The following is a 17,518-nucleotide window of genomic DNA, read 5'->3' on the forward strand; positions in this document are numbered from 1 at the left end:
CTTTTTCTTTATGCCTCGAGCACCTCCGATTTTTTTCATCCAACCCTGACTCGGATTTTCTTCTACCTCTTCTTCTACCTCTTCTTCTTCTTCATCGTCGTTTTCCTCGTTTCCTGGCCTGGGCTTAAAGAGTATCAACTCTGCCCCTTCGTCTGTGCTTGCTCGCGTGGAAGAAGCTGGAGAATACAAGGCCTGATTTAAGCTACCTGTGCTTCACATTCGTTCATTGGACCATTCCGAAGAGGCCGTTCAGCCCACGTGTCTGCCAGCTCCTCGAAGTACTGCGATTAGTCCGAAAACAGGATCGAATCCGTTCAGACTTTGACTGTGTATCTTCGGGATCTTTTTGCATCTTTTTCTTCTTGTTTCATTATCATCATCATCATCATTATTATTCATCCGGCACCCCTTTTCTCTTCTTCTTCTTCTTCTTCTTCTTTTTTTCGGAACCTCGGTTGCTTTAATCTCGGACAGCCCGCGACTATCTTTTCTTCCCTTGGCTCTGTCGTATCATGTTGGGTCTTTGGGACAAGCAAACTTGGCCTTCACCAATCGTCGGCAGAATGGCATCCACTAGACTTTGCTCGAGAAGGGCTATTTTTTTTATGATGGTGCTCTGTCTGTTTATGTTGGTGGTGATGCTCAGCTCGAAACAACTAGGTCCGTTATGTGACGGCCCCTATTGCGACATCTACGGCTTGCGAGAAAAGCTGCCCAAGCTTGGAAACGATGCCGCATCCGACAGCAAACTTACAGGTGACAAAGCTCACGATGGGGCTCAGCACGTCGAACAGGACTTCAAATCCCCCGGGCTTGATGACGAATGTGCGCTGTTCCCCAACACTTCCAGTGTCTTGCTCATCATGAAGACTGGCGCCTCTGAATCCTATTCTAAAATACCTACCCAACTTATGACCAACCTTAAGTGTCTACCCGACTTTCTTTTCTTCAGCGACATGGCTCAAAAGATTGCGGGCTACACCATCCATGACAGTCTTGACACCGTGCTGGACGAAGTCAAGGAAAAGAACAAGGATTTCGACCTCTACTACCGACAGAAGAAATGTCCCGTCGACCAAGAACAGTGCAACAAGGACTATGATGTGGCTCAGCAAGGATGGAGCCTGGACAAGTATAAGAATATTCATATGGCGGAAAAGGCGTACAAAATGCGACCCGACTACGACTGGTATCTGTTTGTTGACGCCGACACCTATGTTGTTTTCCCCACGTTGATGGAGTGGTTAAAGCAAATGGATCCCAACAAGCCGCATTACATTGGCAGCGTCGCCTACCTTGCTAATTTTCCATTTGGTCACGGTGGTAGCGGTTATCTCGTGTCCAGGGGGACCATGCACTCTATGTTTCACGGCAAAACCGGTGTGGCGAATAAATACGACGAGCCGGTTCAACACACCTGCTGCGGTGACTTTATGTGGTCAAAGGCTTTGAAGGACGAGACTGGTATTCCGGTCGTCAATGCCGTAAGCATCCCGAGACTGACAGTATCGTACAACAATCGCTAACGTGTCTCAGTGGCCTGTTATCAATGGGGAGAAACCACACACCATTCCATATGCCGAAGACGAGTGGTGCCAGCCCATTGTCACCATGCACCACGTTGTTGCCGAGGACATCTCTGACCTGTACGCTTTCGAAAAAGAGCGCAAGTTCAAGAAGATGCTGCGAATCAAGGACCTGTATCACAAGTTTATGAGCCCGGAGCTGGTGGAGGCACGACCAGACTGGGACAATCTGAGCGAGGATGTGAACTACCTCAACAGCACCCGGGCCGAGTACGACGAGTGGGACTTGGCCAAAGCCAAGACTGAAAATCTATCAGACGCAGAAGCTGATGCCTACAAGAGTTTTGACGACTGCAAGAAGGCCTGTCTGAGCATGGCCAACTGCTTCCAATTCCGCTACCAGAATAGCATTTGCGGAATTTCCCACAAAATCAAGCACGGCAAACCTGCTAAAAAGGGCAACGACGACTCTAAGCGATACATGAGTGGGTGGAACGTGGAGAATATCAAGAAGTGGGTTGAGGAGCAAGGTGATTGCGACAAACACAATTTCGAATGGCCAGTCAGCGACAAGTAAATCATGGACCACGCGACTTTGTGAACCGCAGATTGATATAAGCCCAGTCAGTCCATTGACGCCACAAACGACATTGGGACCCGACCGCAGATGACTTGGATTGCTGCGCGCTGATTGGGCGAGCTGAGCCAAAACCTACCACTATGGCATGGGCAGGTCGACTCCGATTTTTGTTAATTCCTTTTCTTTTTCGTTTTCTTTCCGGCGGCTCATCAGTGAAAGCTGTTTTGGAAAGGTAAAAAGTAAAAAAAGGTATCCGCTATTACCTTGTGTCGTTCTTGACTTTATTCATGATTAGAGGCGGATTAAAGGATAAAAACATGTTGGTTGACGTTTTTGGAATACTACATCGGTCCGGCGAAGTAGGCAGGCAGCCTCAAGCTGCACGCCATGAGGCGCATCTTGGAATATCGGCGGCAACGGCTCGGGCCAGCAAATGACGACATTGGATGGGCGAATTCGGCTTGCATTTTGGATTACGGTACGCTTGGGGGGTTTTCAGGAACATGCAACGATATACCCGCCTCCCGAATGGTTGGGAGGCATTCGAATTCAAAATCCTATGCCTACCTGGGATATGCCAGCGGCGCTGGCTTTTTTTATTCTTATTTTCCTTTTTTGTGGTTTAAGCAAAGCGAACATAATTTATCTCTGGGGTGAACAGGAGTTCTAATAGGAGGCAATAGATGGCACTGGCGAAAGCTCCGACGTGTTAAGACTGATGGTACGGTGACAAGGCGACAAGATGAAGGTGTGTCAGTTGATTGCCACATGACATGGTCATGTTGCCATGACGCAGTTGAAAGTTGAAAGTCGGACAGATCGGTACCCGATCGTGCAGCTATGCAAGAGGGTCTAATTATGGTCCATGGTGGATAATAAGGGACCAAAAGTACGGGTACGCAATAAGGGGGAATAGGTTGGCCCACACGTCATCAGTCCCCCCAATTTGGTTGGTTCGTTGCACGACGTGAACTAGTGGTTGCGGCACGACCTGCCGGCACGTACGGTACATATGTACATACGCATGTGTGGCGATGGGGGAACGTTTAAAGTTGTCTTGGATGCGACGCGAGGGCCTTGTGCCGCTTTGTCGGGTGTGGGTAGGCGGCTGAATAATACCATCAATGATAGAATTAAAAAAAAAAAAAAAGCTTGAATACTACCGTCCTGTCTTGACCCCGTAGCGGGCCAGCTGTGCATAGCGCCCAAAGGTTGGATGGCAGAGACGTGATGTGTAGGAGGTGGTATTGCAGGAGGCTGAGCAGGGCGCGGCTGCCTGTCATGTCGGGTCGACGGTAGCACTTGGCCTGTGTGGTCCCGGTTGGAGTGGCAGCGTGCAGTGCCTGGCTAGTGGGCTTTTGAGATTGCGGCCCGTCAGGCTATGCGCCGCCCCCGTCAACTACCCCGCCGAGACCCCACCGTCCAGTCCTGCAGCATCAATTGATCTGGTTGGCACCGGGGACTTGAGATGTTGGCGGTTTGCGGTTCCTGAAGGTAGGGCAGCGGCGGTCGTGCATGAATGACGGCAGATGGAGGGTGGCAGCGGGCAGTGAGGCCATGCGGTGGGCGGTACGGAGTAATTGATGCCAATACATACACTTGAGCATACAGTGCCGCGACCAGTTGACGCGTTATTTAACCACTCTGGGTCGTTCATTTGACTGATTATTAGCACCGTGTAGATATAGTGCCGTGTACTCCGTACGTACTGCCGGATACATATCTGTATGTATTTGAACACGTTGCACTGCAAACTTTCGCGCCCTCCCTCCAGTCCTCCGGCAACTTTTACAGCTGCGCAACTCTTGTTAGTTTCTGCTAGTCTTCCACCCCTTGGATCGATCCATCCTAAAGGGGGAGAGCGCGCACGGGAGACACAGGACACCCGACCCAGCATTTGGCATTTGGCATTTGGCATCTGGCATCTGGCATCTGGCTGGTATTTTGAGCATTTGGGCACTCAGACAAGGCTGCGGCTGGCGGCTGACGGGGGCACGAGATATGAGATGCAGCCATGATTCTAGTCTCTGGGTGAAGCTCACGCGGGCTCGCACTGGGCTCGCACTGGGCTCCGTATCACCCCTGGCTTTCAATGCTGCACCCCCCAGATGTCCCGGTGCCGGTACCTGGCAAACCGAACGCGGGCTCTCACTGCCCACTGTGCCTGTCGCTTTGCTGCGCCAGGCTGTTGCTCCGGATTCCCTCTTGCCTTCCATGTTCCATTCCACTCCACATCAATCATTGCGCCCCCCCCCGTGCCAGTCTCGTCCAGTCTTGTTCAATCTGGTCCAATCTTGTCTAGTCTTGCCCAGTCTGCTTCCCGTCTTCCCTCTTCCTTCTTCCTGGCTTCCGCCTTCGCCAAATCTTATATCTCCTTCGCCTCTTGCTCGCCTCTTGACCCCGATTTCTCATTTCCAATTCCCCCCATCTTCTACTGTACACTGTTATATCCCAGCGTTGCCGCCTTTTTTTTATTGCTACTGCTGCCGCTACTGCTACCGCTACCGCTACCGCTGCCGCTACCAAGACCGTTGGCCGCTCATCGTTTCGAACTACACCGTACTTGTACCGCACCAGCTCGACCCTCGCCAGCTTCGCCAGCACCCCCCGTACATAGAAACTACAAACTACGCCATCTTCACAATGACTGACGCTGAGCTCGATCGCGACTGGGTCCCCAACGGACGCCGACCCTTATCGTACGTCTTTTCGTATCCTCTCCTTTGGTCAATGCCCCTTCTCCCCAAGTTGAATTGGCATGACGGTGTTTGATAAGGGGCAGCGAGCAACCACGCCAGCTCTCCTATTCTTTCCCGCCTTTCACACATGAGAGCTAACAAGCCATGACTTGCTTCAGGACTGTGGCCCGCTCCTTCTCCCAAGAGCTGATGGACATCTTCCGCATCGACAACTCCGTTTCTGACCTTGATCAGCAAGTTTCTCAAAGGTTCGTCATCTCACGTCGTCTATAAAACTCCCTCGTCGCCCCACCTGCAGCTGCACAACCTAACGCCCCTGGGTATTCAGACGCGATACCGTGGGCAAAAACAACCAGGAGCTTGCCGACCTCGAAGCCCGTATCCGCGAAATGGAGGAACGCCTCCGTCGCAATAAGGGCGGCAATCCTGCTCAGCGATCTCAACAGTCTGCAAGTGTTGCTCCCCCTGCACCCTCAAAGGGTGAAAACAAGCCGCGACCAGGTGCGACTCGTGCCCCCCAGCAAGCACCCAGTTCTGGCAACATGCCCCCAACGCCTGGGGCCAGCGAAGGTGATTATTATCTCGTGACCCGGGCTGATTTGGACGACTCCCCTCGCTGACTTGCTCCTTTATTGGCCTCGATGACAGACGGTGATGCCGAACTGTAAACAACACATTCTCGGTCCGTGTACTTTGGTGCTTGTCAAGCTATTTGGCTTTTCGTCAGGGGGGGCGGGTCGCTTCTTTGTTTCCAGGCACACGGTCAGCCACGAACGAATATAGTCTCATGGTTTAGTCACCGACTGAAACCATGAGCCTCATCTTCACCAAGCCACATGGAGGCCCCGCCTCGTATTGGGCGAGGTCATGCCGAGGACCACACGCTTCAAATTCTACTTTTTATGTATGGGTAGGGAGACCATGGATGCACACCCATTATACCACTGCCTCCTGATCAATATGTTTTTGTATTTACTTCGTCACTCGTTCTGGACGAAATTATCCTCGGCGTTTAAACGGCTTCAACGACACTTATTGTTCCGTGCAACTATCTGGAAACACCAGATACCCGATTCACTGTACTCGTTTTTTTATTATAAACCAACTTTCTCTCGAGATATGAGTTACTTTTACCGGTTCGCCCACGCCCATCGGCAGGCCCAGACCACTCGCACAACCATGGCCATTACAAGTCTTTTTAATATTTAGTTGGGGATCCTTATTTTTTTTAACCTTGTTTTCTTGGTGCGACAAGGAGATACTGGGAGCATTGAGGAAGGCTCAACGATGCAACGGGGAAGAGATTGGGAAACATTGCAAGGGCTCTGCTAGAGCGATGGGAAAGATGCGGCTTCTCAGACTGATCCTGAGAGCCAATGACTTTCAGACTTGTAATATCACGACCAGGATGTTGCCTGTGCTTCAATGTCCATTGCCCTTGTCCATTACTTGTCCTGCTCAGTGATTGTGGCGTGCCATGTGCAGGCCTTGTTTTGCCCACACCTGTATTGTATGCTTTGGTGAGAAGTAGCTTGTTGGCCTGTTTTGCGCCGTGTCGCCTTTTCCAGGAATTCCCAGTTGCACAGAAGTTTCCGTGACATTGTTTATAATAGTGGGGAGCTAACCAATTCTCGAGCCTATCTGCCATAGCCCAATGATTCCAAGAAGAAATTAAGAGAGACAAAACACAGAACATTAGCTGTGTACAGTTTATGGTAGAGTATATTTACCTAGGTACCTACCAAGATGTATACACTAATGTACTGTAATATATTATACATACACACGAGGATATTAAATTATATTATAGTATAAAGCGCTATAAAGCAGTACTTTATTTAAGCACGTACTTTTGCTTGCTTTTATAACAAACTATAATAAGTGTATTGGGTGGAGTAATAGCTTTATTAAGTAGCTGTCTAATCTACCCACTACCCAGTGCTCAGCACGTAGTTAAATAGGTACTTGCTTCCTGCATGCGTCATCTATGCATCGTGAAGGATCTTATTAGCTAACCCAATTCTGTTTTTGCCAACATCAAAAGCCACGAAAACCGCTTTGAGCATCACGTTGCCTAGGATAGTCCCGGCCATGTCTTCGGCGCTTTGCATGCCGGCCCAGCAGAGGGAGGGCTCCGTATCGAGCGGACCGTAGTTGAGATATGGGCCTGGTATACGAATAACGTGTTCCGTTGGAAGCTTGAATAGGAGATCGGGGAGATCTTGAGAACCCTCACAGGGGAATTTGTACACGCCCGAGAGCAGGCCAGATTTCTGGACACCTGGGACATCTTCCCAGTATCTGCTGGCGAGGGGGTCTGGCAAGAACAAGAGAGACGTGCCGGTGTCGACGGTGGCCTGAAACTTGTGATACATCCACATTGGGTTTTTACCACGCCAAGCGGTGAGCTCTAGTTCAATATCCCAGTGGGGGCTGTCTGGGTTTGAGTCCAGCCATGTGATGTTGTCTGCAGCCATGGATTCGTTGATATACCCAAAATCGAAGCGGCTGGATGCGTTTCGGCGCAGGTCGACTGTAAACACGGGCTTCTTTAACCGGGATCGGAGTAGGGAGAGGAATGACGGAGTAGGAGGCGTGATGTTGTTAGGAAGCCGTTTTGCTAGCCCCATGATGCCGCTGACACTAGTTTCTCGTTCGAACCGGGGTGCCATGATCTGGGCCGATTCAATAGCGACATGCTTCATTTCTAAGCCGCCCAACCGGAGTGTGTCACGGTAAACGATGCCGGTCGCCGTGGTTCCGTCCACTGCATGTCAGTGTAAGCTATGTTGCCAAGGTGAAAGTTGCAACTTAATGCGACAACTCACAGTACTCAACACCCCAGAAGGCTTTGTCAACGCGGGTGGATGTGCTGGAATTTTTTGGCAGGTATCGAGGCGCCCAGGGGCCATTCTCGTTGACTCGGTATACTGAATCTGAAGATTGGACCCAGCTGTGGCGGTCAGTATAAACTGGCTGTGACTTTATTCCAGTCGAGACGCATCTGGGTATCTTACACATCCGAGGAACCAGTATCCAGTATCATCTTCAGCTTCTGAGCTGGCGTTCCAAACTCAACTTCTGTCACATATGCTTGGTCATTATCCAAGGGCTCGGCTGTGACAGACCCATCTACCACATGTTAGCCATCCTCGTACACTGAATGGTATTGTAGAGCTGGGATAAACCGACCCCCCTTCAATGCCATGTTGGAGCCCGGCACAGGTTTAGTCTTCCCCCATCGATTATGAGCTGCTTGCCAGTCGCTCAGGAAGTCCCTCCTCCCCTCCGGCCGAGACTTCGCCTCCAAAGAGAAGCAGTCCAGTGTGTTACCCTCAAAAGGCACCGCAGCACAGAGAGACAGGGCGGCAAAAGCTGCCGAGAGAACAGGGACTGCCCGCATTCTTCTGCTCTGCAAGACAGTATAAACGGTGGCAAGCAGGAGAGTAACAAAAAGGGAAGAACTGAGTACCTTGTGCACTAGGTCTAAGTACTTTAGGCAAAAGGAAGAAACAACACATCATTTGACAACCTAAGTACCCAGGTACCTAGGTAGGTACTAAGTAGGTAGACAACTATAAGTAGGAGACAAACCGTCGACGGGAGGAAGCACAGCTGGTGGCAGCTGCCAAGTGCAAGGCCCAACCTAAAATATACTACAGTGGGAGGCGAAAGGTCGATACCCGGATACCTACCTAGGTACCTAGGTAGCTATCGCGCTGTATATTATGCTATATTATAGTATATTGGTATATCCTTATTAATAATAATACTATATACGTGTATTAATTTTTGGTTATTTCGCTTTATAGTCAAATAAAATTACACGTATAATACAAGTATCGTGCAAGCGTAAAATCTAAAACAGTATTGGGCTGTACCAGGCCAAGGACAGTGTGTATACTTATCAACCGGTAAATATATTATTTGAAAACCCCTAGCAGGCGTAATGGGTGTTTTGGTAACCGTTATTAACCGCATCAATTCTAACAACACGGCTTATCAGAAATATTATTCAATACATCAAGACTTTTAATAGCCCGTCTCAATTAAGGAGCAACGCTCCGCTTTTCCTAATACTCTACTGCCGTATAGTCTATTCATATGCCTCTCAGCTTTTGATACATGATACATCTCAATCGTAGCGACTTAAAAATATCCCCTACAACTCATCATGCCCTGGCTTCTCGCTGCTCTCCTTAGCCTTCTCAGTCTTCTCAGTCTTCTCGGGCTTCTTCTCCTTCTCCATGGCCTTGATTTTCTCCAACATCTCTTCCAGTTGGTCTTCCGTGAAACGCTGACCCTTGAAATCTTCAGCGCCCTCGCCCTTCTTTGACTTTCCCTTCTTGAGGTTCTGGGCGGCCTTTTTGGCCTTGCCTCCAAAGCCTTTGGCTCCCTTGAGGGCCAGATCCATGCTGACCTTGTCAAGCTTCTGGATCTTCTCGGAAATGTCCTTGACAAGGAGAACAGGGTTCGCATTACTGGGCAGTTTCTCTTGTTGAGGCTGCATCTTACTAAGCCACTCACTGGTGGTTTTGACAAGTGTTTCCAAGTCCTTCAGTTCTTCCTTCTTAAACAGAGGTGGGATGGGGCCAGGCTGCTCCTCGGGCTTATTGTCATTCTTAGTGTCCTTGGCGTCGTCGTCCTCGAGACCATCGAACTCGCCCGTCGGAGTCTCGGCCGAAGCAGATGTCGTTGATGATCCGCTGGCGCTAGCGGAAGAAGCCGTTGCCTCCCACTCTTCATATTCTGCAATTTGCTTGTGTATGGAGTCAAGGTACTCGCTAATGCGCTTTATGGAATCCTTCAGTGCAGTGATCCGCCCAGGTCGCTTTTCGGCCTCTTCGATTCTCGTCTGTACAGGTACAACAACGTCTTGAAGAATCTTCAGCTTAGCTTTGAGGATTTCCGTAGTAGCGTCGGCTCCATCCCCAGATAACCAATCGCCGATTTCACTGGATTGTTTAGCCAAGTCAGCGCGTTCCTTCTCTGTCGAGGCATCGATGAACGAGTCTCCATCCAGGAGATCTCGGACATTATAAGTGTAGGCTTCAAGCTGGCTGAGAGCTTCCGCGCGCTGAACCTTGGCCTTGTCAGAGGCTGCGAATGCTTTGAGTCTATCCTTGGCTTTGACCAGCTCGGACTTGGTCAGTGTAGGAGCGCCCGCCTTCTCCAACACAACTTCAACAGGAATTGAAACAGTCTGTTTTTGCTTCACCTCTCTGACTTCCTCGCTAGGGGCAGCTGACTCGGACGAACTGGAGGCGGTGGATGAGTCGGTCGTGGAGGATGAAGACGTGGCGGACGACTTGGCTTCTGCCTTCGGGGCCTCCTCAGAGCCCTCGGGTTTTTTAGAATCGGCATTCTTCTCATTGCCCTTGAGAGGCTTCTGATCCTTCTTCCCAAAGCCAAACAAGTTCTTGACGCCGTCGACAATACGTTCCTTCACAGTTACTTCGGCCTCGCATTCTACAGCTGCCCTGACGACCTGGATCTCTCCATTTTCGCCAAGTAACTTAACACCAAGCTTGAACACAATTTCAGACTCCACGCAGGAGGGGTACTTCTCCTTGATGGCTGCCACAGTAGCAGTCAGGTTCTTAGTCGACAATGAAGCGATATCCCTGTCGTCGTCACCAACTTGTTGGTAGAAGGAAAGCGCAAAGTCATCGTGGTCGTTAAAAGTTATTTCCTTTGCGACACCGCCCAGAGGTGAGATAGCAGTCCAGAGACGCTGTCGCTTTTCGCCGTTCGCACGCTTCAGGCCGGCAGCGTACATGGGGCCTTCAAAGATCCTGATTTCCTTGACTCGAAAGCTAGGGCTCAACTCAGCGGCACGGAAACCGGCACCAAACACGGCAGCTTCATCAGAGTTAACAGTGGACTGTACTTTGTCAGCGGAGCCAGCAGCTTTTTCAAGAGCCTTCTGAACAAACGGAGTGCGAGTGGCACCTCCATGTAAGATGATGGAAGTCATGTCGCTCAATTCGATACCAGACATCTTAATGGCATCGTTGATGACGGCTTCGATTCTCTTAGCGTGAGCCTCAGACATGGTCTCAAAGTCGTCACGGGTGACCATGTACTTGAAGTCGACATCTTCGTAGAGCCCCTGGAAACTAGCCTGGGTGTTTTGACTGGCGCTGAGAACGTGTCGCAGTCGCTCGGCTTCCTTGGCCAACATGGCCATTGTCCGTCCGTGGGACCTGACACCCTGAGCCGTGGCAGAAATGCCTTTTGCTGCCTGTGTCTCAACAAATTGTGAAATCATGTCATCCATGATCAGGTAGTTGAGGGAGTCACCACCAAGAGTCCTGTCCCAGCCGCTACCAAGAACCTGGACCTCCTGGACAGTCTTGTTGTATTTCCCGACATCTTTAACAGTACGGCTTTGGAAGCGCAGAACAGAGGCAGTGGTGTAACCGGCTCCCATGTCGAAGATGAGGTGGTACTCGGGCTTCTCGCCTGCATTAATGTTTGGGAACTGGCGACTAGTAGCGTAGTTCAAACCAACAGCCATGCCGTCGCTGATCAAGCTGAGGACCTTGAGGCCAGCTAATTCGGCGGCCAGATGAACAGCGCGCTTCTCCTCGACAGTGTAAAAGGAGGGGACAGTGAGTACGACGGATCGTACAGAAGAGCCATGACCGGCCGTTGCCTGGGCGTTCTTTTGTACGCTCTGGAGTTCCATAGCCAACAGCTCTTCAACCAGCCATGCATCTTCTTCGGGGACCAGTGTCTTGGTTTTGAAAGCAGCTGTGCCGCGTGTGCTATGAGCCTGCAGCTGCAAGGCTGGGTGACGTGCTGCATATTCTTGAACCGAGGCATCGTCGACGGGAAGGCCAAGAAGCGTCTTTAAGTTGGGGTAGACTTCGTCGGGAAACCGAGCGGCGACCGCCATGGCTTTCGCACCGTATAGTCGTTCGGGGAACTGAGCAGCCTTGGGGCCACTGTTGAGTGGCTTGAATGCAACTGCAGAGGTTTCTTTACGCCGGGAATCTTTCGTCAGGACAATTTCGAGGGGAGTGCCCGGCTTCAGCAGGGCGGCTTTGATGTATTCGGTTCCAATGTCAATACCAAGGACGGCGGCCGACGCAAAGACATTGGCAGAGAAGAAGATGACAGCTCCGAGGAGCATCATCAGAGGCGATGGCCGCGAATTCGCCATGGTGGGTGGTTCGGAGCGTGCTATCGGTCAATGGAGCATCAAGACGTGTGCGATGATGTGACTTTGTACCGGACAAGGAAAGAAAATGCACGAAGATGCGCTGGGTGTATAAATACCCAAAGGAAGATGACGAGACAAAAATAAACTGAACTAGAGTTCAAGGAGAGAGGAGCAGCCAAGGTTTAGGCGCCCGCTAGCTCTGTGCAGCTGGTTTGAAGAGGTTGATGTGGCCTCTCTGTGTCATGTTAGTCGGAGCAGAGGCTTGTTCGTCACTCGTGGGCCAAGAGGCCAAGAGGACAAGTTGCAGCCATCAGCCCAGCCCAGCCCGCCCATGCATGTGCGCGTTAGTTCAGAGGCTGCCCACGCCAAGGCTGACAGGACTGACTTGACCGACCATCGCACCTACCTAGGTAGTTTCCAAAGTAACGTTTTATAGACCAAACTTTGCGCACTTTTCACTTTTATATTATTCTGTATGCTCAAACTATGATAAAATAAGTGTTTGTTTTTCGGGGCGTGATTCACGCCCGCGTGGGTCACCGGCATTACGTGTATTTTATTCCACGCTTCAAGTGGCAGAGGCCGTCTCTAGATAGCTTTTGCCAGCGCGGGAGGTCATGAATCACCTTTTAAGCTAATACGTTTAACGTATTATAGCGCGTTTAGTGTTTTTTTTATATTATGCGTTATTATTATTAGAGCCAAGTATAGCCTATTAATTATGTTATTAATAGGTTTATGTGATTATTTAGACTTTTTTTGTCAATAATTTAATAAGTGGTTTTCATCTTTTCTTTTATAAAATTATCATCAATTGCTGCAGACTCTAGAGTGCTCTACGGTCTGTTGCGGGTATGTGAAGCTTCACCACAGGCACACAATCAGTTGGCTCCAAATATAACCAAGCAGGCGGATAACAGTCATTACGCCATCATTATGGACGTCGTATAATATTCCCATACAAACACATTTGTTTTCTGTTGATACAAGCCCTGCCAACCCTTCCTCCTTGCCTTTCCTCCACATTTGAAGTCATCAACCGGAGGCTAAACGCCCACTCCAGATCACCATTCCTCCAGAATGCAACCTAAAGGGCCAAATCACTCAGAATGATCAGTGCGATGCGATGCGATGCGATGCAATGCAAAAGCAATTCCCAAAGCCCACTGTATTGTTTCCCCCAAACCGGCCAAAAATCTGCTAAACGCCGCCATGACATGATGTACAGTTCATTTCTTGTGAGAGCTGCGGTAAAGCACGCTCATTATGGTTCGAATTAACTTCGCTGGAATGTTGGCCTAGGACTCTTCGTTTCGTCGGGGGCGAGAGGATATCCCACGACCTCGACCACGTCCACGGCCTTCGCCGCGGTGACCGCCACGGCCACGGTGCTCACCACGATGACCACCTCGACCGCGCAAGTTGCCATTTCCTTCGCGCTCGTGACGGCCCTTGTTACGCTGGACCTGATGGAATCCATCATTACCATCAGACTATAGCAGGCGTTAGATGTTTCTATTCTACCAGGCATGCAGCTTTCAAAGTTTGCTCTCACTTACAGGCTTAGTAGGCTCGGGCTGCTCGTCCGCCCAAGATTGGGTATTTCCAGATGAGGCTGGCGTGTCAGTCAGGCCAGTATCAGCCTCGGTAATGTCTCGTGAGGCCTTCACATCTACCCACTCCTGCGACGTGGAGAGACCGGCCTCAGTATCCCAGTGACTCTCAGCCACAGCGTTGGCGGCAGTGTTGGATATATTGGCACTAGGGTGACCATTGCTCGCCTCAGCCTTCTTCTCCCCAGGAGAAGCAGAGACATCAGTATCTGCGACCTCGATGGCTGCGACGTTTGCCACAGTAGGGCCAGTAACCACCTCAGCAGTCTCTCCTTCGGCTGGTACCTCACTGTAGACCGGGGCCTTGTATTCCTGAGCTAGTGTCTTGACAACGGAGTCTAGATTGCGTTAGTACATAGTTTTGCTCTAAACAGGGAGAGCGGCAGTCATTGGCAGGGGCCTTTACAAGTAGTCTGCAATTGCTCTCCTGGCACGCTGAGAACCTTGTCTTCAGTACCCTCCACGAGCTTCAACATTGATGCAACGGCAGAGTCGTCTCCGGCATAGATTGCCAGGAGAACACCTTCGATAGCTTGGCTTTCGTCCGACTCGGCATCGGTAGCTTCCTCACGGCGGTAGGCAGCGAGGCGCAAGAACTGCGATAGGAGAAGAAGGTTACCCTTCAAGGAATTTTGGAAGCTCGCCTCGGCTTCGCTGACAGCGTCAGCCTTGGCCTTCTCCAACGTTTTCTCCCACTCAGCCTTTTCGTTTGCGGCTCGTGAACGGTATTGCTCATGGACCTTTCGGAGCTGCGCGAGCTGCTCCTCGGCCTGGGCAAGCTGGGCCTGGAGCTCGGGTTTTTTCTCAATCTGTGCCCTTTGATCTGGGTTTATGGTCTTTTCGTTGACCAATTGCTCAAGTGTTTTGCCAGCGTGCTGTTCCTGGCTCAAAAGGGCATCTGTCTTTGAGGCATTGGTCTGGCAGAGGGCGCGTCAGTTTTTCGAAGTGGGTGGTTGGGTGGCCCAGCTGAAGGCAAGGTCGCGGAGCAAAATGTGTACAGTACAACCAACTTACAATTTTCTTGTTGAGATTACGAATGCTCCTGTGAGATTAACTATTAGCATTGCAGCTTCTAACCCATCTCATTCGAAGAGAGCCTTACTTTTGCAGCTTCATGATGTCGGAACTCTCGAAATCCTCGTCCAACAAATCGGCAGCGGCACGGGAACCAATGCTGGAAGCGGGCGACTCAGCACGCTTGGCAGCACCAGTGGTCTTCTTCTTGGACCCCCTGGGGGCGGGTTGAGTTGCAGCTGCAGGCATTGCTAACAAGTTTTGTGCGCTGCGAGGATGTCTTTTTTGGGGGGGGGGGAGGGGGATCGTCAGGTTGTCGCAAGGAAGCTCCAGATGGCTTGGTGGATAACGATGCTCGAGCTTTCAATATCTCTACTGTGCTCGATGCCGATCGTCTAGCTGGATGTTTGAAAGCGGAAAGGATGCCGTGTGACAAGAGAGAGGCGATTGAGAGACAAGAATGATAAATCGGGTTCGGCTGATCAGGCAACGAGCAGGAGGAAGAGGAAGAGTCGGGGTCGACGGTGTGATCCAACGGGTGTGGAGGTTGGTCTGTTCACGTCAACTGGGCTGGCGGCTTGTTTGGAGCCTGATTGATCATTGATGCTGCGGGACCACAAACGCCGCCCCCTGTGCAGCGCTGGGTCGCCTGGGGTGCGAAGCTCTTCATGACATGGAGCTGTCCAGTGCTCCGTGTTCGGTTCTAGAACCAGAGAGAACCGCACCGTCGACATCAGTCTGTCTGTGAGCCACTGCCCAATGCCCATGTTGAAACCGTGGTATGGCGGCGCAATTGCAGTCTGTTGGAGAAAGACGGCACAAGCGCAATTAGCCTTGTCATTACTATTCAGATTTACGACTGGTTCATCTGTTTGCACTCGGGAAGAGCCGTTGTTTGCCATTATGCATGGTCTCGTGCCTATCCTTACTTATCCTTGGCCCCTCATCCAGCCCAGCTGCATCCCATCCTCTCCGTTCGGCGCTGATGAGCCGCCACTGCCAACGCCAACACAGTAGGCCACCTTCGGACATCAGACAGGTTGCGATACGGATACAATGGTCTCAAAGCATCCGGTACTCTGTTGTCTGCCATGTATCATGTGCCAGTGTCAGGTGTGACACCCTGGCGTGACAAATGTCCATGTTTATTTGCCGCCGATTCCTCTCGTAAGGTAAGACAAAGCTGTTTGCTTGGTCTGTTGCTTGACTTCGTCCTTTTGCTATGCCCTACCAGATTGAACCATGGAAGCAAGAATTCACGCAGGAATCTCCTACGATGTTCTCAGCCCTTGAACTTGGCCAGTGTATCCTGCATCATAGTTAGCCATGCGGGAGGTGATGCATGTGGGCTGAACAAATTATGAACGTACTCTGGTCACCTTGTTTACACTCCTTGCCGTCAAGCCGCGCTCGCCTGACTGCTTGGCGTAGATGGCTGCTTCTTTGACGAGTCTACCAACTCAGTTAGTTGCAGCAGCACAGACAAAAGGCCGGCTGTACACACGTTTCCATGAAGAGGACGTAGTTTAAGAATATCTATATTCGCTTAGTAGCACAGATGGAATCGTCACGAAACGCCTTACTCACCGTGACGTCTGCGTTCTTCTTGACACTCATGTTCGAGTGCGCCTTTATGATCTTCTTAACGGTTGCCCGCGGATATGCTTTCTTACCGAGTGCCATGGCAATACTTTTATTGAACGCGATGCCGCGATCCAAATGTGTTGAGAGCTAGCTGCCTCTCAACCACGGACTGCGCGTCGTATGTGTTGACAGAGCAAGCCGTACAAGCAAGCAAGGCAGGCATGTGTGGGGCAGCCAATCGGCAAGAGTGATAGAACTGTGTGAATTCCGGACGAGGCTGCCAAGCCACACAGTACCCCCACCACAAGACTGAACATCAGGAAAGGCGCTCGCAACAAACGACGGTTTCCATACGGCGTCGGGGGCCAACGTTGCGCCAATATCCAGTTGAAACCGAGAGGCTGTCCACGACCTAGTGCTTCGTATTGCATACGATGGCTTCAATAATGCAGAGGCGTATGGTACGGTTGAATTTCTAATATCGTCATTTGTGGTTCCGCTTCATGAGACGATCGTGCGCGACTGACCGACATGCCCAGCTCTCCAAGGAGGACGAGCAGGCAGGCGACGAAGTCGAGGTCCGCAGAGAAGACCAGGATAAGATCAACAAGTTTAGCCGGCTGCATCAGAGGGAACTGGCCATGGAGGAGGAACTCAGGTTGAAGAATGTGAGGACCCTTGGCAGAGAGCCGACCCCATCTGCCCACCTGTCCAGCGGCGAGACACTCACTGACTGGGCAATGTCTAGAAAGAGAAAGAGGAATATGATGACCTGTCGACAGAGTTGGAGCTAGCGGATGAAGATGAAAAGATTCAGTATGCCAATCTCCGTATCGCACCCGCCCCTTTCACGCGCTTATGGACCAATGTCCCTGCAGGTACAAGATCGGCGATGCATTCTTTCACATTCCACTTGATCAAGCCCAAGAGATGTTGGAAGCGGCTACGACGAAAATTGACGAAGAGGCGAGCGAACTAGAAGACAAGATTGGCTCGGTACGCGAGGAGATGCAGCAACTCAAAGTCGAATTGTACGCCAGATTCGGAAAGCAAATCAACCTCGAAGTATAAGCATATTTTTTTTAATAAACACCAAAGAAGGAAAAACATTGTATCAAAAATATTCCAAAATCAAGATGGCACACTTCACCGGAGAAATGCTTGTTGATCATTCTAACATGCACGTGTGTACCCACTCGCCCATCGGCTAGACGAAGATTTGCATTTCTTCCTTCTGACACCGAGATTCGAGACCTGCGTGTCACGATTGGCAGCTATGGATGGACTGCTGGGTTGAACCCAATAGATGAGGCCAGTTTGATGACTCACTCGTT

At 50.7% G+C, this 17,518-nt stretch overlaps 7 protein-coding genes across 7 annotated transcripts; 3 read left to right on the top strand and 4 right to left on the bottom strand.

Annotated features, from left to right (window-relative positions):
• Nucleotides 1-638: 638 nt before the first annotated feature.
• On the top strand, nt 639-2,103 carry G6M90_00g071840 (uncharacterized protein; the record flags this gene model as incomplete). The annotated part of the gene is made up of 2 exons (XM_014690390.1): nt 639-1,484; nt 1,537-2,103. 2 exons carry the CDS (start codon nt 639-641, stop codon nt 2,101-2,103), a joined length of 1,413 nt encoding a protein of 470 aa, XP_014545876.1.
• A 2,646-nt stretch (nt 2,104-4,749) lies between these two features.
• G6M90_00g071850 (uncharacterized protein) lies at nt 4,750-5,425 on the top strand (the record flags this gene model as incomplete). Its single annotated transcript, XM_014690389.1, has 3 exons — nt 4,750-4,805; nt 4,964-5,053; nt 5,134-5,425. 3 exons carry the CDS (start codon nt 4,750-4,752, stop codon nt 5,423-5,425), a joined length of 438 nt encoding a protein of 145 aa, XP_014545875.1.
• Nucleotides 5,426-6,790: 1,365 nt separating this feature from the next.
• On the bottom strand, nt 6,791-8,208 carry EAPA_5 (Endothiapepsin; the record flags this gene model as incomplete). The annotated part of the gene is made up of 4 exons (XM_014690388.1): nt 6,791-7,572; nt 7,634-7,758; nt 7,823-7,937; nt 7,998-8,208. The coding sequence occupies 4 exons, from the start codon at nt 8,206-8,208 to the stop codon at nt 6,791-6,793; spliced, it is 1,233 nt and encodes a 410-aa protein (XP_014545874.1).
• A 759-nt stretch (nt 8,209-8,967) lies between these two features.
• On the bottom strand, nt 8,968-11,973 carry hyou1 (Hypoxia up-regulated protein 1; the record flags this gene model as incomplete). The annotated part of the gene is made up of 1 exon (XM_014690387.1): nt 8,968-11,973. One exon carries the CDS (start codon nt 11,971-11,973, stop codon nt 8,968-8,970), a length of 3,006 nt encoding a protein of 1,001 aa, XP_014545873.1.
• A 1,298-nt stretch (nt 11,974-13,271) lies between these two features.
• G6M90_00g071880 (uncharacterized protein) lies at nt 13,272-14,849 on the bottom strand (the record flags this gene model as incomplete). Its single annotated transcript, XM_014690386.1, has 5 exons — nt 13,272-13,466; nt 13,533-13,924; nt 13,993-14,503; nt 14,601-14,628; nt 14,689-14,849. 5 exons carry the CDS (start codon nt 14,847-14,849, stop codon nt 13,272-13,274), a joined length of 1,287 nt encoding a protein of 428 aa, XP_014545872.1.
• Nucleotides 14,850-15,882: 1,033 nt separating this feature from the next.
• Nucleotides 15,883-16,283, bottom strand: wip1 (Inner kinetochore subunit wip1; the record flags this gene model as incomplete). The annotated part of the gene is made up of 4 exons (XM_066130960.1): nt 15,883-15,909; nt 15,971-16,052; nt 16,105-16,136; nt 16,188-16,283. 4 exons carry the CDS (start codon nt 16,281-16,283, stop codon nt 15,883-15,885), a joined length of 237 nt encoding a protein of 78 aa, XP_065987093.1.
• A 347-nt stretch (nt 16,284-16,630) lies between these two features.
• On the top strand, nt 16,631-17,255 carry GIM3 (Prefoldin subunit 4; the record flags this gene model as incomplete). The annotated part of the gene is made up of 4 exons (XM_014690385.1): nt 16,631-16,645; nt 16,724-16,852; nt 16,933-17,000; nt 17,063-17,255. 4 exons carry the CDS (start codon nt 16,631-16,633, stop codon nt 17,253-17,255), a joined length of 405 nt encoding a protein of 134 aa, XP_014545871.1.
• Between the last annotated feature and the right edge of the window lie 263 nt (nt 17,256-17,518).

The sequence above is a fragment of the Metarhizium brunneum genome, chromosome 4, assembly GCF_013426205.1.
Source record: "Metarhizium brunneum chromosome 4, complete sequence".
NCBI lineage: Eukaryota > Fungi > Ascomycota > Sordariomycetes > Hypocreales > Clavicipitaceae > Metarhizium > Metarhizium brunneum.